At 43.7% G+C, this 22,200-nt stretch overlaps 2 protein-coding genes across 4 annotated transcripts in view; one reads left to right on the top strand and one right to left on the bottom strand.

Annotated features, from left to right (window-relative positions):
- The window catches only part of cblb (Cbl proto-oncogene B, E3 ubiquitin protein ligase), a 78,114-nt gene extending 67,825 nt beyond the window's left edge, over positions 1-10,289 (top strand). The window contains exons 13-19 of one of the 3 annotated variants that reach the window (XM_066699469.1): positions 2,253-2,347; positions 3,747-3,887; positions 4,091-4,170; positions 4,473-4,586; positions 5,917-6,108; positions 6,225-6,347; positions 6,476-10,289. In XM_066699469.1, coding sequence (XP_066555566.1) covers positions 2,253-2,347; positions 3,747-3,887; positions 4,091-4,170; positions 4,473-4,586; positions 5,917-6,108; positions 6,225-6,347; positions 6,476-6,735 — 1,005 coding nt within the window. In that variant the 3' untranslated portion in view covers positions 6,736-10,289. The remainder of the gene's footprint in view (positions 1-2,252; positions 2,348-3,746; positions 3,888-4,090; positions 4,171-4,472; positions 4,587-5,916; positions 6,109-6,224; positions 6,348-6,475) is intronic. The other 2 variants (XM_066699471.1, XM_066699470.1) reach the window with 2 other exon arrangements.
- alcama (activated leukocyte cell adhesion molecule a) overlaps positions 10,009-22,200 on the bottom strand; it is a 56,371-nt gene continuing 44,179 nt past the window's right edge. Inside the window, exons 4-16 of the mRNA XM_066699472.1 lie at positions 22,133-22,197; positions 20,276-20,363; positions 18,186-18,359; positions 17,333-17,457; positions 17,039-17,168; positions 16,240-16,352; positions 15,850-15,982; positions 15,517-15,638; positions 13,868-14,000; positions 13,075-13,104; positions 12,452-12,566; positions 11,891-12,008; positions 10,009-11,778 (exon numbers count right to left, since the gene is read on the bottom strand). Of these exons, the coding sequence (XP_066555569.1) occupies positions 11,918-12,008; positions 12,452-12,566; positions 13,075-13,104; positions 13,868-14,000; positions 15,517-15,638; positions 15,850-15,982; positions 16,240-16,352; positions 17,039-17,168; positions 17,333-17,457; positions 18,186-18,359; positions 20,276-20,363; positions 22,133-22,197 (1,319 nt within the window). The 3' untranslated portion in view covers positions 10,009-11,778; positions 11,891-11,917. The remainder of the gene's footprint in view (positions 11,779-11,890; positions 12,009-12,451; positions 12,567-13,074; positions 13,105-13,867; positions 14,001-15,516; positions 15,639-15,849; positions 15,983-16,239; positions 16,353-17,038; positions 17,169-17,332; positions 17,458-18,185; positions 18,360-20,275; positions 20,364-22,132; positions 22,198-22,200) is intronic.

Here is a 22,200-nt window from a genome sequence, read left to right as displayed (position 1 = left end):
TCGTTTAAATGCCACGGCCTACCTGAGCATTGTTTCTGACCATGTCCATCCCTTTATGACCACCATGTACCCATCCTCTGATGGCTACTTCCAGCAGGATAATGCACCATGTCACAAAGGTCGAATCATTTCAAATTGGTTTCTTGAACATGACAATGAGTTCACTGTACTAAACTGGCCCCCACAGTCACCAGATCTCAACCCAATAGAGCATCTTTGGGATGTGGTGGAACGGGAGCTTCATGCCCTGGATGTGCATCCCACAAATCTCCATCAACTGCAAGATGCTATCCTATCAATATGGGCCAACATTTCTAAAGAATGCTTTCAGCACCTTGTTGAATCAATGCCACGTAGAATTAAGGCAGTTCTGAAGGCGAAAGGGGGTCAAACACAGTATTAGTATGGTGTTCCTAATAATCCTTTAGGTGAGTGTATATATAATATATATCCCATAACAACACAATAGTAATCAAGCAACACTTGCACTGTAATGTGTTGCATTCTGCATATATTTACTATGACAGCCTGCATGTGGTATAAATAAATACTCGTAGTTTGAATGCCTTTGGTCTTATTTTGTAACTTGATCTGGATAAAAACAAGAAATATCGAGATATATATATCGTGTATCACCCAAACTTCTAAAAATATTGAGATTATTTTTAAGTTATATCGCCCAGCCCTAATGCAAAGGTAGCACAGCATCCATCCTTTCCTTTCATTTCATTTCATTATCATCATCACAGACACAGACACTGGCATACTTCTGCCGTTGGCTCAGACTGTCTCATTCAAACATATGGAAAGTCATCATAAAAATAAAGAACTGACAAATAAGTTATTTTTCTTTTTTTATAAAATAAAGAACGTGTTTTATCTGAAACCTCAATTAGGTGTGTTTTAGGGATGTTGGGTATCTGGTGTAATTTATTTTCTGGTTCAGCTTGGGGGCAGTTTTGTTTGTTTGTTTGCTTATTTGTGGTTTGTGCACCTAAAACTTCTCCAGATTAGTAAAGTCCAGATGATTATATAATGTATATGAATTATTGCCATACAGAAACAAAGCATTTCAAGTGTTCAGCACGATTACTTTCCAGCATTTTGCCAGTTGACATTTAATGTGGTTAAAGTTATATACTGTGTTAGATATTGTGAATGCCTGTTTTAGTGGTGCATACATAAAATATGGAAAAATTTAAGCTGTAACATTGACCTCAATTTGTGCAGTCGAAACATCCAGCTGCTAAATTTCATAATCTCGGAAGAATTGATCTTGCTAGCCACTGTTCATACAATTTGGCAACAGTGTAATACAGTGTAAAACAAAATGTTTAAATCTTTGATGTTCCATTGATGGACAGTTTCCCAGAAATGCACAGAAAATGATCACAGTGTGTGTAATATAACCATTGTAATACCTACACTGGTTTCTGTTGATCATTAATGTTTAAAGATCAGTGACCGGTATCAATTTGTGAGCACATATGAATCCATATTACAAATGATGGTGTTCGTGTCTTTGTTCGTGTATCATAACATGTTTTTGTTTTCAGATGATTGCTTTATGAATATTCAGTGCACCCCTTTGACTTTTAATGCTATACTCACTCTACACATCAATAAGAGACGTATTCAGATGCAGCTGCAAATCTTCTCATGCAGAAAATATACATCTGATGATCTCATCACAGTATTGAGCATCCTGGTATGCAGTTTTCACTTGTTTGTAGTTAGATATAACTACAAGATCTTGGCTGTAGGTTTTTTTTTTTTTTAATATATAAAAGAGTTGGCTGAACCTGTATTTGACCAATACAAACAGCATCGGCTACATACTATGCAGAACTGGAGTCAGGTTTAATAACCTGCGATTTGGAAGTCAAGCTTTTAAATGAATCATTCAGACATTCTTCCTACGACATTGTTCAAATAAATCCTATAGATTTAATTTATAAGAGTATTTATTCTCATGGTTTAATTCCAACACCTAAGGTAAAGAGGGGGAAAGTATGTTTTTGTTTCCCTAGTCGAATGTTGCTCTAGTAGCTGCAGTTTGTGGTTAAATGAGTGTCTAGTCACTGTCTACAGGTGGTGCTTTGTTCTTTGCCTTAGGAAGAATATTGATCTTTAAATGGCTTTTACATTTGTAATTATTCCTTTAAAGAAAAAAACATGAAGCTTGAGTTGCTATTCTGTGCCACAATCTCCACTCTTCTTTTTTGACACTCTCTCTTTGACTCTCTTTGCAGTCTTTCACCAATGGCCTCCTCCTGAGCGACGAATACGATGTCCCGCCCCCTCCTCGCCACTCGCCCCCGCCTCCCAGTCTCACTGCCAGCCAAAAGTGAGTGCCCCCCCACCCCCGCGGTATATCGGACAGCTCGAAGACGGCCTCTCATTCACTCCCCTGTACCGGCTGTTCATAGACATGGGCTCAGACAATATACCAGGATGACGAAAACTCCGCTGAATATTAGTTATAAAAGTTTAAGTGTTTTCCATGTACTGTGCATAATTTATTCATATCTTTATTCATAGGTTTCTGTATTCTATAGCTTGCAGTTTTTGGTTTTAGTCCAATAATTACATGAGGAAGTCTAGTTACAAGGACGCATCATTTTTTTCTGTACGAAATATAACGATGATTTTGACCGCCTTGAAAAGAATGTAATGAGTAATTCGATACTGACAGATGGATTTGTTTTGCAGTCTTAACCTTTGATTAGGAGATGCTTTCTGGGAAGTCATGATTTCTTATTCTTCTGATGACCTGGGAACTCTGGGGCACAGGAGGTTTTTGGGACACATGCATGGCAATTACAGAAGGATTTCAGGCATCATCACAGTCTCGGCTATAAACAGATTTAAAACAGTTCTTGGCCTAAATGATACATTCAGCAGTTTTGAGCAGCAACGTGGAAAGTGTTCATATTGCCGTCTGGAACGGTCTGTTCTTCTATAGTTGAATTGCCATTGGTTGCATTAGAAGGGGTTAAAACACACTTTGTTCCTCACTGCAGCTAAATATTCACTGCGGCCATTTTCCTCCGTGCAAAGGCAAAAAAAGCTAGACTTATCCTTTCTGATGACAAATGGCACATACTTGCACGAAAGGATAGCTACAGGATTTGGGATTTGAATAACCTTTCTAAAATAGGAGTCACTGAACTGCAGTCTGTACCCTGACGATTCTGCAGATGTGTTCAAGATTTTGACGTGTTCAGCTGATAAGTTCGCATTCAAACAGTTTCTATGTCAGGTGATTTTCTGACAGCCCTTTTGAGAACTCTGTCAGACTCTGAATTAGTGCGAAGTCTCCCTCTACAGCACGAATACGGAACTGCTATAGCAATTCTCCCCTCTTTGAAAGGACGCGGGTGTTACTTTCATAGAGGAAATCAATGTGTGGTTGATAGTCTCGGTGTCGTCAGTTCAACAGGTTCCTCTCGAGGTGCCAGAGGAAAAGCGTTTTTTAACCTGTTTTGAAGAATCTGTTTTTCTCCAGTTGGGTTGTCCTCTGAGCTTTTCACATGCTGCAGCTGAGAGAGGTTTCAGGACCTGCCAGTGAAATCTGTGTGCAGTGATCAGTCTCTCCTCTCACCGCTGCTCTGCCCTTGGCATCAAAGTTTAGTATCTTCTCCTGCAGAAAGGGGGTGGGAAAAGGTGTTGCTGTCTGGCGTAGTGAGTGTTGTGGGATCTGAGCCTGCTTGTGTTACTGACACTGAGTTGTGTTACTGTCTCAGGTACCCCAACCCCTTCACGTGCGCAGAGAAGCCCCGCGTGCTGACGGACCCTGAGGAAGACGAGTATCAGATCCCGTCGTCGCACCCTGTATCCCTCGCCTCACAGCCACCCCTCTGCATCTCCGTCAGGATCCCTACCAGGTAATGTGTTTGCGGTTTGTTTTAATTTCTTTCAGATGAAGCAACTCCATTACTGAACAAGCAGGGACACGGTTGGACAGGCTTGCTGCATACATTCTTACTGAAAGAAAACTAAATGATTTTGTCCTACAAGGAGAGGAATGGGGTGGAGCGCTTGCCAATAGAGGCAGCTGGTCACATGCTGCTGTTTTCCTCTCTTGCAGGGGTCTGGAGAATGGGCAGTGCGTCAATGGGGCGTCCGAGCACTCGGGAGAGGGGAAGAAGCACAAATTCCTAGAGCACGGTAATTATTTTCACCCACTACAATCCCTTTGTGTCATTTCTGTATTCATACATCGGGGAACAGTGTAATGAAGTGACACCAGTCTCGGTCGCAGGCATTTCGGAAAGTGTCAGATGTCTGATTTCCATGTGACGTCAGTGAAGAACAGCCATTCGGCATCGTTCGCGGTATTCGTTAAACGGCACTACGTTTATGACCAGCCCATATTCCGGCTGAATACCCCTGACTGCGTGTCGTCTCTGTGCCAGTGTGCCGCTCTGAGGCGCAGGCAGCACAGTTTAACGTCTCCTTGTGTTCCCCAGGTGCTCAATTTGACTTGCCCTCTGGTATGTTTCTCCCCCGGGGGCCGTGTACCGCTCCCTGCCCCTCCCTCAACAGGACACCTTCAGACTACGACATCCTGGTGCCCCCCCAAGGTAGCCACTGCACCCCTGCTGTCTCTGTCCCAGCCCCCGCCCGCCGAATGGCTTAACACCAGGAATGATTAATTCGTAGAGCTTGCTAGCATGTACAGATGCATGCCTTCAAGCTTTAAAATACTAAAACATTACTTTTCAAACTTTTCCAAACTATTTTCACTGTTATTTCACAGGGATGTGCTTTAAAAAGGCTTTATTACAATAAATACATGTATATCCTTACAAGCAACCCTGAGTGACTTGGAAAACCTTTACCTTAATCGAATTCATCATAAATTAACTGTGCATCTGTTGCAACTGTTCGGAAACCGAAAGCAAAAGTCTCTGCTGTCTGGATGTTTGGAGAACCATTTAGAGCCGTATTTGGTTTCTGTCATCTGTTGATTCACTGTTATGACCCCAGCAAACTATTTTCCCTGCTTATCTTCCAATCTCGGAGTGTCTGGGTGTTTTCCACTCATGGGAAAATCCCTGTTTCCTTGCTGTTCACAGCCATTGAAAATTTGAGTTTCCCAGCTTCCCAATACCCGGCCTTGTGTGACAGTTTAGTTATGCAAAGAGCACGTGAAACCGCGTTGCATCTCTTAGCCCTGCGGGACAAAAGCAGCCATTGTAAATGCTCAGGACAGTGGCCACACTGTGTTCCGTTTGTACATCGTGTGAGTGAATGGCAACTCAACATGGTACGCCCAAACATTTCTGTGGTTATTGTGAAGGCTGACGCTCGCCATGTTGATCAGAGTAATGGTAACAGCTCTACAGTTTCTCTGCACTGGGGTCAATATGCAAAAGAAACTGAATTCTAGTGTGAAGGAGCAGTGATGTAATATTCGACTACTTCAACACCTGATAAATACTCACAGAAGAGTTGCTCGTGAGTCGCAAAGGAAGGTTTTCCTGTGTTGCGTATTCAAGCAATTTCAAATCAGATTGTCATGTGCTTGTGAATGTATGAATGTGTTATACATGATTTTACTCTCCAAATGACTTAAAATGTCAATATATTAAGTTTTTTTTTACTCATAATGAAAGTGAAATGTGTGTTACTGCAGGGAAGTAGGGATGTTTTCTCCTCCAGCTTTAATGCGGATTGCATTCAATTATTCACCATTTTGTAAATTTAAAATATACATGTATATGTATTCAATATTGCCTGAATGAATGTGTCTACAGTGCATACACACCCGGCATGTGCTTGACTGAAATAATGGACTATTAAGTGGCAAAATGCTGTTCGCATTTGTTGTGAATTGTTGGATGGCCCCTAGTGGTAACACATGGTAATGTTTTTTTTTTTTTTTATTATTGCCGTTTTGTCTTTGTATAGTAGAGGATCCATTTGACATGCCCTCCCTGCCTCCGCCTCCTCCGCCTGCCCGCCACAGCTTCGCAGAGCCCTCTTCCTCCTCTTCCTCGTCGTCGTCCTCCTCCTCTTCATCGTCCTCCTCGTCCTGTACCAAAGCCAGCGCCCCGGGCAGCCGGCCTGCCTCTGGACACGACCCCTTTCAGCTGAACCCCGGTGAGCCCCGCCTGCCCGATGCGTTTAGTTTTCCTCAGGCTTTTGTGGAGACACGAGAGAACTGAATCCATGCTTAGACAACAGTCCGTCTAATTAAATGTGATTTGAATGTACAGATCACTTCTTCGACTCTCTGAGCGGCCCCGTCCCCGTGCCCCCTGTGAGGAGACTGACCGGAGACAACATGAAGCCCCCAGTGAGGGTCTCCCAGGACTACGACCAGCTGCCGCCCACCTCAGGTACAGCACTCCGTCCACCAGGAATGCATCGTGCCGTATCTGAGCAACCGCATGACGCTCACGGATAGAAATGTTTCGTTTCCATCTTCCACTTCTGCCTGCCTTTTAATCTGCTGTTCTCACTGCAGTTCTCGTAGACGGCGTCCAGGCACCCGCCCGGCCACCTAAACCACTCCCGCGCAAGACCCCCCCGGAGATCCACCACCGGAAGGCGCACGGCCACGAGAACGCCGCGGAGAATGTGGACGCCAAGATCGCCAAGCTGATGGGGGAGGGCTACTGCTTTGAGGACGTCAAAAGGGCCCTGATGATCGCCCAGAACAAGGTGGACGTGGCCCGGAACATCCTGCGCGAGTTTGCGTTGGTGGCCCCGGGACGCAACCTGTAGCCGGGTGGGGGGGGAACTCGCCGAACCTGATTTTCAAACTGCAGGAGGATTCCCTGAAAAGACTTTCTTAGGCAGTGGCCTTGATTGCCAGAGCTGCCGTGGGGAAAGCAGAGAGAGGAAATGTGGAGAAAGGATTCTTCCTGTTCGATTTCTCTCTTTTTTTACGTGAACGCAGGGAGCAATGCACAGCTATTTGTTTTAGCCATATAAATCAGGGTTGAACTGAAGACATTTAAGTTTACTTCTCGAACGTGAAACCTGTGAAAAGCTTGTTGTTTACAGTGGACAGCTGGGTCTTCGTTGCGGCCGTGTTGGTTGCCTTCGTGTTCCTGTGGCCGGTGTGCGTCCGTCTGTCCCTGTGCCGTGGCTGCGTCGCGCTGCTGCTGCTGCTGCCGCCCTGCCCTTGCGCTCCCTCACGCCTCACCGGGAGACACTGCCGGGGCCGTGCCGGATCACCGTGGGTTTTATTTTCCTCACGCTTTAATGAACTGTGCATTTCAATTGAATCAGTGATGCAAAAACTAAACGGGGGGAAAACAAACAAAAAAAACGCATGTGGCCTTCACTACTGAATCTTTTCTCTGAGAAAATATTTTGTTGTCGACAAACTCATTTCTGAATGTAGAGTGCATTATTTTGTAAAAAAAAAAAAAAAAAAAAAAAACCCCAAAAGGCAGACCATCGTACAGTTGCTTAGTTACGTGAAACTCTCGAGCCGACACCCCTGCTCTCTGCAGACACTCTCGCTGTGTGAAGAGATGCTGTGACGTCCAGCTGTTTTGCATTCCAGTGACACTTTGTGGAGATCTCTTGTGATCGTGTGGTTCGTCTGCCCAGCAGCGTCACAGCGGGACGGGGAACCTCTGCCGAGACGCCCCTGCTGGCCCCGGTACGGCCGCCCCGCGAGCCCCGACCCTGCATGACCTTTCCGCTGTAGACCAGGGGTGTGTTAACATGTATATCCAGGCAGGTTGTGTTTGACAAAAGCTTCCATTTGTCTCCTGGAAGGAATTATTTATGAATGTATGTAAAAACCACGTCAAACGGACAGTTCTACAGTTCTGATCAGACCCGACAGCGGCCTTCCCATTCACTTATACAAGCTAATGAATCTTGAATGTAGTCGTCCCGGACGGGCCCGGACACACAGGCGCGTCTCTCTGCAGCCGAGCCTGTCTGATCATTGCTTCTGATCCTGGGACACAACCCCACTAGAGCTGGATCAGGGTTAGTGTCTTCATGTGCCAAAAATAAATCGATTCACAGAGCGGCTGTGCAGAGGAGCCTGGTCTTGCTTTATGAGCAATATGTGTGAAAGTGGGTGATTTATTATTATTATTATTATTATTATTATCATTATTATTTTTTATGCAAGACCAGTACAGAGTTTAATGCTCTCTGGTTCCTACATTTAACCACAGTTTCCCTTCAGCTGTGATGGGATTGTAACCAAGTCTCCTCCAGGAAAACATCTGGATCTGTTCCCCAAAATCCTGCAGCTCTCCAGCAAATGCCCTCATGTCATAAAACCTTCCTATTTAAATGTTACTGGTAATTGATAGCAAAATTAGGATTTGCTAAAAATGTAAATTAAAAACCAAAACATCTAGAACAGCCCTGGGGTGAGACCCATACTTTGCCTCCTATCAGTGCATTTAAAATGTTTATTCCCCATCATGGGTGAAAGTTATAGAATACAAATACAAGTAAATCAATGTCAACTTATTTCCAGGAGGGGTTCACATGAACTGGTTTAATCAGGATTTGGAAAAGGCCTTCGGCATGAGCTTGTATCAGTCGCCCATGGTTCCCTGTTATTTATGACAATGTGAATTTATTTCGTTGTGATACCAGTTGCATCCTCTTCTTTCTGTGTTCAGGTTGTACGTGTCGTAACTTGAAGCTTTATTTTGCACTGGTCATCTTTTCTTTCGTCTTAAACTTGAAAAGTCCAAAACTGAAGGTCCATCAACGTCAGCTGAGGACTGATGGGCCTCTTCAGGTTGCAGTAAGAGGTTTTTATTTTTAAGAAAACGTATTTGTCAAAAAAAAAAAAAAGCCTTGTCTAACATGTAAAACATAGTGATGTGTGCAATTAATTTATATTTTATGAAAGCATTCTCTAGATATTTTTCCATTTTTCAACAATTCAATAACACATAATCTGTTCTTGTGAAAATGTTTTATAAAACCAGTATTAACAAAACATGAGAACAATGTCTGGGCTCTTTTATTTCCTGTTTCTGATGTGCTGTGAGGAAGCAGAACTGTAGTATCGGCCCCTAAGCATGATGGGAAAACTAGTTCAGTTTGTCTGGGATTCAGAAATGGTAGTTAGGAATAGAAGAATGTAATTTAAACTTCATATTGTTGACCATGACTACCTAGTACAGATTTCAGTGTTTAGAATTCAGCTCAGGAGAGCGATCACTAACCAGAGCGGCTTTCAGTGAGCAGCCTGTAACCACCTGTGCCAAGGTGTTGATGGGAAAAGCATCTCTCTCCCCAGGGCTCTGGTGTTAAAGGACATTTTATTTGGCAGGGAAAAAACAAAACCCACTCCTGTTATTGTTTCACACCCTGCAGACAAATGAACCCAGCATATGCCGAAGTCACATTTCCATGCTAGTTAAAAGGCAGAGGAAACGGTACAGCACACTGGTGTTAAAGGTCACCTGTGGAAATTGCATCTCGGTTGCTCTTTGAGGTGCTACTTTTCCACAAACACTGCCAGCACTTTGTGAAGTGATAGGGAAATGTTTGCCTGTTATCTGCACATGGGGCTTTTAATCTGCAGATATGATTTAGGAAATTTGTGTTTTAGCTGTTAGCACCTTGTGGTTCTCTTTTTAATAAGTGTCAATTAAAATCAGGGCTTAATATCTGAGAGCCAAGTGGCAATGGTGAGAGTTACGGCTGTGGGTGAGGGTGAGAGAGGGGTCTTTGTTCCCATACCTGCCTGTGGGTGCATCAACAAGAGCAAGTGTTGAACAGGTAACACACCCAAGAGCACACACACCCCGTCACATATGTTGTAGCCTGAGGGACACTTGTATCATACAGGTGTTCACCTGTCCACAGCAACACCCATCTCTCCAGCCCACTGTGGACTTTGGTTTTCAATTAGAAATATGAATCTTTGATCACTTTCACATCTCCAATCAAAAACCTTCGCTGAGCCTCCAGTTTGTTTTCCAACTTTCTCCCATCCAGACAATCCTTATTGAAGTGCAGGAAGGCACCCAGACAGCACAGTAAAAACACACCCAGCACTACGTTTTCTGGAGTTTATTCTTTTTTCTTCAAAATGTACACTTTTTATTTTAAACAAAAGTACAAAAACAAAAATCAGTATTTACAGTACCAGTATGGCCTTCTAATTGTTTTCCCCCCTCTTTGGTTTCACTGCTGACCTGAACGGATGTTTTAAAATGAACAGAAAATGCAGAACAATTAAAAACAGCTTGTCAACAATGTTAAAGAAAAACTCCAGTAGCACATCTGCAAGATCTTCTCCAGAGGACTTTTTTTTTTTTTTTTTTTGGTTTACTTTTTATAGAAAAACTCACTGAAGGGGAAAAAGGGTTTAAACTTTATACATAACTTAGTACTGCTTTGCCTGTCAGTTCTGAGTGAAGGCTAAAACCTTCGAGTGTACAGTACAGCACAGTACCATCCAGAGACCTACATGATATCTGTTCACAATGTCTTATACCTACCTAATGAATGCTGAAGCACTGCTAGACTCGTGTCCCTTACAGTATAAATAGTGCCGAAAACAAGCTAACCATCCCGATCCAAAATATTTACAGTGGACCGTAAACTAATGTGAACACAGTGTGTATAATCACAGCCCGAATTGCGCCACTCGAACCCGACGTAGTGAGGGGCGCGACACCTGGCAGTTTACATGCGTAGTGCGTGACAAGAAAAACCTTGATAGGAAACAAAAGTGTGCGCGTGGAGAGACCTCAGCGCTCTAGTGTAGTGCTACAGTCGCGATGCAAACCGCGTCCAATGATTAGAGACAACATGATGACCAGGGGCTGGGGGGGCGGAGGTAAGGGGCAGCAGCTACTGACCAGAGAGTCCTTTTACAGACGTTCAAAACCACTCCGCAGCCGGGTCTCTAACACTGCTAGTCCAGCCACACAACAAGCAGTTGCCTTACATTAAAATAAATACAAAAATGTTCCAAACAGGGGCCTGAACTCTCAGGTTAATTTTTATTCTCTTCAGATGGAACTGTTCTAGCATCTGTGCTTTTTATGGATGCTAGTTAGGAGAGAGAGGGAAAAAACCCATTTCAGTCAAGAAATATGAAAAGAATCCCACACCAAATGTATGTTTATATCAGAGGAGGAGGGGAGCGTTAAAACTCGGCGAAGTTTAAAACCGTTATGTGAAGACAAGAACGCATGCGGTCCGACACGAACAAAAGTGTAACAGCAGTGAAGTCTTCAGTCTCCGTCAAATGTACGAAACCGGTCGGCCCGAAGAACGATAATGGCCACAGCTAACCGGGGGGGGGGGGGGGGGGGTGATCTGGCAGCGGTCGGATACGATTCTGCTCGCCCGTGAAATTCACATACTTATATGGATGTCAATAGTGTACCGAGAATTTACATTTTTACTAAAGCAGAAAAAAATATAAACAAAAGGAGCTGAACAAAACAGGAAACCCACTGAACCAACAAATAGTGTATCAAACAAAGGCATTCACCAGGAACACAAGGAGGGAAAAACAACAAAAGTTTCAGTGCAGACTCAGGGGAGAGGGGCGGGGGGGCAAAAAAAAAATCCATATACAACACAAATATTTCCATTGAGCTTTTCTTTAAATGTTGGCGGTAGTTACGCTAATTCTGTACAGTTCTGGCTTGTCTTTAAAATGGTTTCCACTGAACGTGCTGTGCGTTAAAAGCTTGAAGGATGGCGTCCAATCAAATGGCTTTCCAGATAGTTTGTGTGTTTGTGTCATTCGTTTGCTTTTTCTCTAGACAGCAAGTCCAATGTGAAAGGCATCTCGTTACGGCTTCTTCCCTGGAAGACAAACGGTAGGTTTACAATCTGTGCCGCACAGACATCCACAGGGCTTCCGAGTTCCTCACACGGGCTCATTAATTAGCGTGTTTAAAGTGTGCGACAGCCTCACCTCATCTCTCCACTGCCACCGTGGTCTCTACACTTCTGCCTTGTGGTTGTTCTCCTCCAGCTTTTTGCTCTCCTCTGAAGTTCCAGCTTCCTTCTCTCCGGTTTTCCAGGTTCCTTGTCTGAAAGAGAGAGAGAGAGACGCACCATTTATTCTCCTGCTTGGCCTCCCTGTCACACATCACTATTCACGGCAGATCGAATCATTTGGTTGTGGAGGGAAACCATGCAGAACTTGTACAAAAAAAAAAAAAAAAAAAATCTGAAATGCAGAACAGCGTTTCTCATTTAAAAACGCCTCTTGCAGCACATGTAGATTAGGGACGCCCAGTGCAGACTAAATGCTTTAGTCGTAGGGTCTTAGAATACAATTAAATTCCGCTCTGAATCTGGAGACGTGAAAAATCTTTATGGTTCCCATTACCGCCAACACAGGTTAAGCCTCTTAACAGCTGGCAAATTCATTTCACTGACGGAATACATTTCTGCAGTGATGACTGTAAAACTAAAGAAATCTTCACAGCCAAATTCATTAGAAGAACAGAAGGTCAAGCTCAAATCTTACTTTGATTTCTTCATGTACAGCCAGTACACCAGCCCCACGATGAGGGCGGCCACCAACAGCCCCACCACGATGCCCACGATCAGCTTGGCCTGGTCATTCACGTCTTCCGACTTGTCTGAAAACGAACGCCACGTGGTTAGAAAACACTGTGATCTCCGGCCACCTGCTGGCAGCCATTAGCCGTCTCTAACTGCAGGGTTTTCAAAGCTTTTTCTGTCCATTAAGAAACTCAGAATCAGTGTAATATCACATCTGTTAAATTAGGGAGGAGCCAGAGGGAGCATGTAATTTAAAATCATACACAGAGGCTAGTTTAGTAATCTGTGGCTTTCTCAACGTTCTTCAGTGAGGAAAATGTTCAGTAATTTCAGACCAGCTAGAAATATAGACCTCCAGTGCTTTAAGGGTTACAATTAGTCATCTCTGGCAAACTAAGATGGCGGTCTGGATTCTCAATGCAGTCAATGGTATCCTGTAGTTTTTCTCTCCCTAGTGTCCTGGTTCTGGTCAGCTTTAAGAGATTACAGATCGCTTTATAACCGAAATGGTTGAGAGCTTTTCAGTCCATTGACATTCCTTATGGTTAAGCTGACACAAAAGAAAGACAACAACAAAAAACTTACCGGTTTCATGGTCATCCTCATCAACAATGACTGAAATAAGATATAAAATAAAATTAACTTCCAAACCACAAGACAAATGACACATGCATTGCACTTTCCTTCACTTTAAAAAACGATCTGTAATCAATGATGTTTGGCTTGAATCACCAAAAGGATTAGTGGCAGTGATCCTGCTCCGTAAACAGAAAAGAAACAGCGACGGCGTACTGTGAATTGAGCCTTCGCAGTAATAGGAGAGGCCGTTTCTGGAGGTACTTGAAAACAGTGGAAATCAAAGCAGAGAGGGAGGAGGGAAAAAGCTTTGAGTGTAGAGAACCCAGCACCCAACACAGCCAGACAGACAGGAGGAGAGGAAAGACACCAACAGGCTCAGATTGTCCCAGCAGGAACCAGGTGCGAGTTAAACATCTGTTTAGCATCTGCTCGACACTTTCACACAAACACACTTCTTTGCAACGGCCCAGTAACCCATCACTAATGACACTGGAAACTGGCTTTCAAGAACAAGTCAAAACAGAAAAGTGTAAAAGTTGGTAGCGTTCTCTCCTATTCTGTTCTCGGAGGCTTATTCTGCGACAGAACTATACTAATTCACCTGAGGTTATTAACCAAAGACCTTTCTCACTGGCTCTGCTTTAGGGAGATGGGGACCCTGATAGCGAGGTTCCTGGATGCCGGTTGTGCACAGTTCGCGAGAGAGAGAGAGAGAGAGAGAGAGAGAGAGAGAGAGAGAGGGAGCTGGCAGGCGGTGCCGGTGCCGGTGACCCGGGTGTTGAAGTGCAGGCGTACTTACAAGATGACACGCTGATGGAGCGCTCGTGCTCGCCCAGCTTGTTGCTGGCTGTGCAGGTGACAGTGACATTTCCCGGGGGAACCACAGTGATGGTGTGGGTGAACTTTCCGTTGATGTAGGGGCTCTCCTTCTCCTGTGGAGCAGCAAATACACACAGTCACGTGATCAGCACACCGTCATTCGTATCGCAATGAAACACACCACTGTACTTGGTCCGTTTAATGATATTTCATGCTCCTCTGCCCAGCCCTGTAGTAACTGCAGTTTGCAGTCATAATTCTTTTCTGCCACCAGAGGGCAGTCAGAGGCCTCAGCCATTGTTCTAACTGTAGAGCCAGCTAGTTCCAACTGTTGGCCACACCCAGAACTGTAACTAACAAGCCCGGAGGCGCGTCAATACCCAGCTCACAGAAACAGCCAGGCTGGTCACAATTAGTTTTGCCACAGCAGAACAGGTAGAGCCGTTCTTAAAATCTATTTCAACATTGATTGGTAAATCTATTTTAACATTGATTGGTTTTGTGCCCTCAAGTTTACATATTAAGTTACGAGGGTGGCAACAGAAAACCAGGCAGACAGATAAGACAGATAAGACAATCTTTGAGAAAATGATGAAACATCCAACGGCTCCTCAGAACACCTGCTGTTCCCATTTCTAATATAAACACATCACTGGGTTTCACTCCTCTGGACAAAGCATTCATTTTTGCTTTTTAAAAGGATCTAGACTCTCTTCCCCCCAGGAGAAAGGGTTGAGAAATGGCATTTGAGCCACTGGCCGCACAGAGCACTTTTCTGCAGGCAGCTCAGTCATACACAGTAATATAGAGACAGGCGAGGCTAGGAACAGCTCAGTGCATCTTTAGAGGATTAATCAAGCAGTCCTGTAATAAATCAAGCTGGTTCCTCAGCACTCCTGCGCCGGGGTGAACAGATGACCCTCACGTCTCTCTGATTTCCTCTCTGAGTGGCCGCAGAGCACAGCCAGACAGGCAATCTGCTCTCAGAACCAACTGACAGAAGCACTTCTGCCTCTCCGGCATCTGACATCAAAACCGCCAGGGTACTTAGAGAATAAAGCCTCTCTGACGAGGCAAGTGAATTTACGTCCTGCCCGGGCAAGACTGGAGAATTAAATGCATATGCAACACAAACACGGTCTGTGAATTCACAACATCAACACGCTGCTCGGCAGGTGTTTGAGGCAGCAGTCGAAACACAGGAGAACAGAGCGAGCCAGTGATTGACACTTAAAAGGCAGACCAGAGTGCTCTGCAGAATGCAACTAATTTGATTTACTCCTGTAGAAAACTAGATCAAAAGACTAAGCACAGTATAAGGCTAAGGGAGCCAGCAAATCTTGTTTTTGTTGGCAAATCTGATTCAACCTGCCAGGAGCTAGTCCCCTCTGTTGTGGGGGCTGTTAATAAATAGGCCAGACCCCAAACATTCTCATTAATAGATCCGTTTGTAAAAGGACACCAGTGTCATCATGTAAAACTGCCAGCCATCTCGCTTTGTGTCACAACTGCCCATCTCAGCATGAGCCAGCGCTGAGTCCAGCCCACAAGAGATGTACACATCAGGCAGTGTCTCTATTGCTGGGCTATACACTGCTGAATATTAATGAGAAAAGAAAAATCACGTACAGTGGTGGCGTTGATGTTCCATCGGACAATTGGCTTCGGAGATCCCTCGGCTTCACAGCTCAGTACCTTGTGCTTCCCATCACTACTGCTGGTTTTGGTGAGCTTACTGACCTGTGGCTTCCCTGGAAGGCAAGTTACCCGGTCAGTTTCAGGGGGAAAACAGCACAGGCTTTCACTGACAAAGGTTTTAATGTAGAGTAAGGGTGTGTATTACTTTATTTTTCACATTGGAGTACGGTCCTGTTAAGTGTAGATGCAGGCAAGCAAAATATATTCTATAACATCTGTACACAGCCTGCATTCAACCCCCCCAGAAAAAAAACAAATCTGCACCTTCAACAGTCAGTTCAAAAGCAAAGCTCTTCTTTACTCCCGGTAACCCGACAGCAGACACTTCACAGACGTAGTAGCCTGCATCCTGGTACCTCAGCTTGCTCAGTTTGGGTTCTTCAGTCTTGCCATTATCCTGGGGAAGAGGATGCAATGCTTAGTTTGACCAAATTGTTGCCTTCCCGTACTTTGCCAGTCAATTGACTGTGAATTACAGTGTGTACACTGTACAGCGTCACACACAGCTGGCGTGTAGTAGTCAAATCTAAACTCGTAGCACCATTGCACATCTTGTAACGCAAGTATTTTCATCCTGTTTGAGATGCACGACATCACACTAGTGTGTAATCCCCCGGCTTACGGCCTTGTTAAAGTCTCTCGATTTGCTCCTACCTTCATCCAAGAAACCTTCATTTCTACAGAGGATTGTTTCTGCAGTGTGATGTTCACGCTGTCGCCAACCATCCCAGTGATCTGGCCTGTCGGGTTCAGACTGGCCTCCAGGTCTGCACAGGTAATAGATAAAATTCAAATGAAATGAGCTCCACAGCCACCTTGCGACTAAAAACAGACCATCATTTGTCCCGATATCTATCCATTAAAACATGGAGGAAAGGTCATGCTTTTGAGCTGCCGAAAGTACCAGCCTCTTGTGTCCCCCTTCATGTGAAAATAATTAATCCTTATCTTAATTTCATAACTTTAAGCACTCACTTTTAAAAGTTGTAACTGAAGAATAAAAAACATAGAAAACATCTTTACATCTCCTCCTGAAAAAGAGGGTGATTTAAAGTCTCAATCCTGTGTTACAATGGGGGCATGCGGTCTCATTTCTGATCTAGTACAAATAAGGCACACTTTGGGGGAACCAGAAGCTTCAAGGAAATTGTCAGCAGTTAAACGCAGTTCCCCCCCATCTGTGCATTATTTTACTTCACAGTTACCCTCTTTAATATGAACGCGATTGCTTCTGCACCCGTTTCCTAATGAATGTAATCGTAATACAATTAAATCAAAAATCCCCACTAATGGTAAAAATAAATCCTGCTGTTGGTCCGTAATTGAATTGTCTGGAACACATCCTCACTCTGCTTCCTGCGAGGCAACAATGTAACCGGACAAATGAAGTGATTAGCTGTATTGTTGGCACAGCACGCGCAATCCTTAGGATGGGTTTTAAGGACCAACTCACAGTGTACAACGATGCTGGTCGAATCCATGAGTTTGTCGTTCTCGACAAGGGAGCAGTTGTATTCCCCACTGTCCTGCCGCGTCACCCCGGTCAGAGTGTACGTGTCTGACATCACCTTCTCTTGCCTGCCCTGCAAGGAGCAATAGGAAATGATTAACACAATAGAAAACCCCAAGGTCTTTGATGCAAAATGATAAAATCACGGCCCTCAAATTGAAAATGCCCGTCACAACAGTGATGGAAAACACAAAATGACACGCAATTTTGCTTGAAATCAAATGATAGACAACTTGCCTTAATGTAGAAATTGTAGCTGGTGGGAGGGGGGTTCCCGTCAGCAGTGCACTTTATGGTCACGTTGTCTCCCTCTTTGATGGGAACCTTGTTGAGCACCTGTACACTGACTTTCTCTGTGGGATCTGTGAAAAGACCACACACAATGAAAAATTCAACTTTTGAATTCACTGCGACCCTGCCACAGCACTTTGAGATGAAGCGATACACCCTTCGGCCAGTTAGCATAATTTTACCAGTCATTTCCTGTATATCTCTTTTGAACGCGGTAGCAGAGCGAGCCGCATTGCATCTGTACCCCGGGGCCCGACACAAAAGCTGCTTTCAACCTTCAATAAGTGCTGTGCCAGACAGAGCATATTACACACACGCTGTCAGACGAGTCAAAAAGCCTATAGACTCTGATAAGACCAATTTTGAGGGCCACCTCGAGGCACAGGACAGTAACTACGCAGACAGACCTGCTGCTGCGGCTCCAAATGAAACCACAGCAACGAGGAACACCGTTTCTCACAATTGCTTCTCCAGGGGACGTTAATCGGTATTGTGGAAGCTTTTCTGCATGTGCACAATCATTACTTAGGGATGTAATAAAGTGAATGCAGATATTCTTTATAGAACGAATGATTGAAAGATGCAACAAAAATCCTCTAACTTATTTATTTCTTGGCAGATGCCCTTATCCAGGGCAACTTACGGGTTACGAAGGTTATTGTCAAAACATTCCTGCCTCCACTGAAGGAAAAAAGGAAATCGATATTTGGCTTCAGTCTCAAAATCAACGTTTCTCCCCCAGAGGACTGGGCAGCTAAGCTCTGCACAAAAGCCCCAGAGAGCTGCTGTCAACACTCACAGTGGATGGGGAAGGTCTCGGCAGCAGATACTTGATTGGACCCCAGGACGTGCTGGACGGAGCAGGTGAACATTGCTCCCACGTCCGCTTTGCTGGCTGTGTAGTCCAGCCTGGAGAATGTAGTGGAGAGACCGGTGGCCTTGTCTATCTGCACGGAGCTGTTGATGAAAATTACTGCAAACAGGAGGGAAGACATTTACTAAGTTTAGTTTCACTGCAATCATTCCAGAACTGAATAAGTAAGAACTTTCATATATACATATACATACAATACTGTGCAAAAGTTTCAGGCAGGTGTGAAAAAATGCTGTAAAGTAAGAATGCTTTCACAAATAGACATGTTCATAGATTATATTTATCAATTAACTAAATGCAAAGTGAGTGAACAGAAGAAAAATCTACATCAAATCCATATTTGGTGTGACCACCCTTTGCCTTCAAAACACCATCAATTCTTCTAGGTAAACTTGCACACAGTTTTTGAAGGATCTCGGCAGGTAGGTTGACCCAAACATCTTAGAGAACGAACCACAGTTCTTCTGGGGATTTAGGCGCCTCAGTTGCTTCTCTCTCTTCAAGTAATCCCAGACAGACTCGATGATGTTGAGATCAGGGCTCTGTGGGGGACATACCATCACTTCCAGGACTCCTTGATCTTCTTTACGCTGAAGATAGTTCTTAATGACTTCACTGTATGTTTGTGGTTGTTGTCATGCTGAAGAATAAATTTGGGGCCAATCAAATGCCTTCCTGATGGTATAGCACGATGGATAAGTGTCTGCCTGTACTTCTCAGCATTGAGGAGACCATTCATTCTGACCAAATCCCAAACTCCATTTGCAGAAATGCAGCCCCAAACTTGCAAGGAACCTCCACCATGCTTAACTGTTGCCTGCAGACACTAATTCGTGTACCGCTCTCCAGCCCTTCGGCCAACAAACTGCCTTCTGCTGCAGACAAATATTTCACATTTTGACTCATCAGTCCAGAGCACCTGCTGCCGTTTTTCTGCACCCAGTTCCTGTGTTTTCGTGCATAGTTGAGTCGTTTGGCCTTGTTGCCACGTTGGAGGTATGGCTTTTTGTCCGCAGGTCTTCCATGGAGGCCACTTCTGACCAGACTTCTCCAGACAGTAGATGGGTGTACCAGGGTCCCACTGTTTTCTGCCAATTCTGAGCTGATGGCACAGCTGGACATCTTCCGATTGTGAAGGGAAGTAAGCATGATGTGTCTTTCATCTGCTGCAGTAAGTTTCCTTGGCCGACCACTGTGTCTACGGTCCTCAACGTTGCCCGTTTCTTTGTGCTTCTTCAAAAGAGCTTGGACAGCACATCTGGAAACCCCTGTTTGCCTTGAAATGTCTGCCTGGGAGAGACCTTGCTGATGCAGTAGAACTACCTTGTGTCTTGTTGCTGTGCTCAGTCTTGCCATGGTGTATGACTTTTGACAGTAAACTGTCTTCAGCAGCCTCACCTTGTTAGCTGAGTTTGGCTGTTCCTCACCCAGTTTTATTCCTCCTGCACAGCTGTTTCTGTTTCAGTTAATGATTGTGTTTCAACCTACATATTGGATTGATGATCATTAGCACCTGTTTGGTATAATTGTTCAATCATACACCTGACTATATGCCTACAAAATCCCTGACTGTGTGCAAGTGTATCTAGAGGAATTGATGGTGTTTTGAAGGCAAAGGGTGGTCACACCAAATATGGATTTGATGTAGATTTTTCTTCTGTTCAATCACTTTGCATTTAAATAAATATAATCTACTAACATGCCTATTTTTGAAAGCATTCTTACTTTACAGCATTTTATCACACCTGCCTAAAACTTTTGCACAGTACTGTATGTGTGTGTGTATATATATATATATATATATATATATATATATATACACACACACACACATATATATATACATACATACATACACACACACACAGTTTTCTTAAAAATCAAAAACAAGTAAAATGATTGTTTTTATAAATTACTGTATATGGAATAGCTGTTGCTATACAATTAAAAAAAAAAAGTATATATAATATCATTTTATATTCTGAGGCAGCTCATGCCACCATGGTTGAACTTACAGTTCCCATCTGAAACCAGAGGCTTCCCATTCTTGGACCACATAATGTTTCCTGCAGGACTAGCAGCTTCTGCAACACAGTCTCCCACCTGAATTGCAACATTAACAGGTAAGACAGTAGCAGGGAATTTGTTTCAAAACATTTGAACCAAGTGTCATTAGGGAGGTTTGTCTCTTCGACATCAACACCAGCAGACCAAACAAAACCAAAACTGTGGGGTTGAGATGACAAACATATCTTGGAAGATATTCTGCAGAAAAGAACCTTATTTTTCCATTCCAAAAATAGTTCTATATTCACGTTGCTAAAAATGAAATGAAAATGTTCAGTCAAATAGATTAAGAATACATAGTTCTTTAGAAGATACTGTAGCTCCAGGAAAAGTCCTCTGATTAATATCAAGCTATTTTCAGAGCTGATTTGTACCGATGTCAGACATATATGTAAAACATCCTGCATATAGAAGAGGTAGAAAACGGATCATTATTATTTTTTCCCCGATGCTAATTATATCTGATGCTGAGATTAATCTCTCTCCTCCATGAACGTCGCCACCTAAGTGAAGAGGGTAACAGACCATTACAATAAAGCACTCGAGTGACACTCCGCCCATTAGTGTGAGAGATCATGTTCAATCGTTAAGAGAAGTTTTTTTAATAGAAATCCTTCCCTCAGTGATCCCACTGAGGAGTTTAGACTGATTCACTCTGGCAGGTACCTTCACTAATGGTGACAGATCGGCAAATTTTCAGCACAACAGAAACACTATCTCCAATCCCTATCTGTAAAACTATATCCTCAGTACAGTCTGATAGCAAAACATGTCTCCGTATTATGCCCCCTTCTTCTACAAGAAAAATTAATCTGCAAAAACTCTATTACAGGAAAAGCTGAAGCGACATTAATAAAAATGTGACAGGATTAGGCTCAGACTAACTGAACGGCAGCGAAATTCTCTTTTGGGGACTGGAGACGCAAACATGGGAAAGATTGGTCAAATCGCTGAGATGCAATAATGGAGAAATTTTTATGCTGAGGGTGAATGATGCATTAGCCCAGGGTTTAGCAGTGGCACAGGAAACCAAATAAGCACAGAAAAAGGCACGCAAAGAGCTGCTGCGAAGTCTGCATCAGATAATATGCAGGGCCTAACAGAAGGAATGGCCTGAAATACATTACAAAAGTAAACTGCATTCTGTATCAACCAGCATACTGAGCACACTACCATGTGTCTTTGAAGGTCACCCATTCATGAGAGGTTAAAATATAAATGCCTTTTCCTCTAGCTAGTCTAAGTCTAAGGAGTTTGAAGCACAAAAATGCTTTCGATGAAACTCTCAAGTACATTTGAAATTACAACACCAACCAAGGCACCTCTAAAGCATAACGTCTCCCTCTCAGAGGAAGGCTTGCAGACCTCCACGCAGTGTGGGCTTTGAACTCCGTGACTGCGTTTCATCTTAATCTATAATTCAAAGCAACCAGTGGTGCTTTGAAAGTATTCCCCCACTTAAGGCAATTTCTCCAAACGCACTAATCTTTCCCACTCCCCTCGGAGGAGCCGGATGGGAGGGGACTCAGAACGCAGGTGCAGTCTTAACAGGTTGTGTGCTTGAAAGAAAGAAGTGCACCTTTAAAGAAAGCCACACACGGTAAATCCTAAAAAAAAAAAATCAAGGGAAAAGCCAACGGTATATGAAGATGCATCTATGACTTTCTCTTGCGCCGCTACCTTCATGCCTCATAACGGCCATGCTAGAACTGAAACCTTGAGGCATAGGACTAATAAAAGTAACCCCCTGAGTAGTGACTACTACTAGCTTACAACTTAATTTCACAGGTATGTAAGAAACTCACCTTAGCCAGTTTTCCATTCTCCAGCTGGGTGGCCTTGCCTTTGATCTGAGGCGTGTCAGGCAGCTCTG

This window comes from Amia ocellicauda, chromosome 3, assembly GCF_036373705.1.
Source record: "Amia ocellicauda isolate fAmiCal2 chromosome 3, fAmiCal2.hap1, whole genome shotgun sequence".
Taxonomy (NCBI): domain Eukaryota; kingdom Metazoa; phylum Chordata; class Actinopteri; order Amiiformes; family Amiidae; genus Amia; species Amia ocellicauda.
This window is presented reverse-complemented; position numbering and strand designations above follow the sequence as displayed.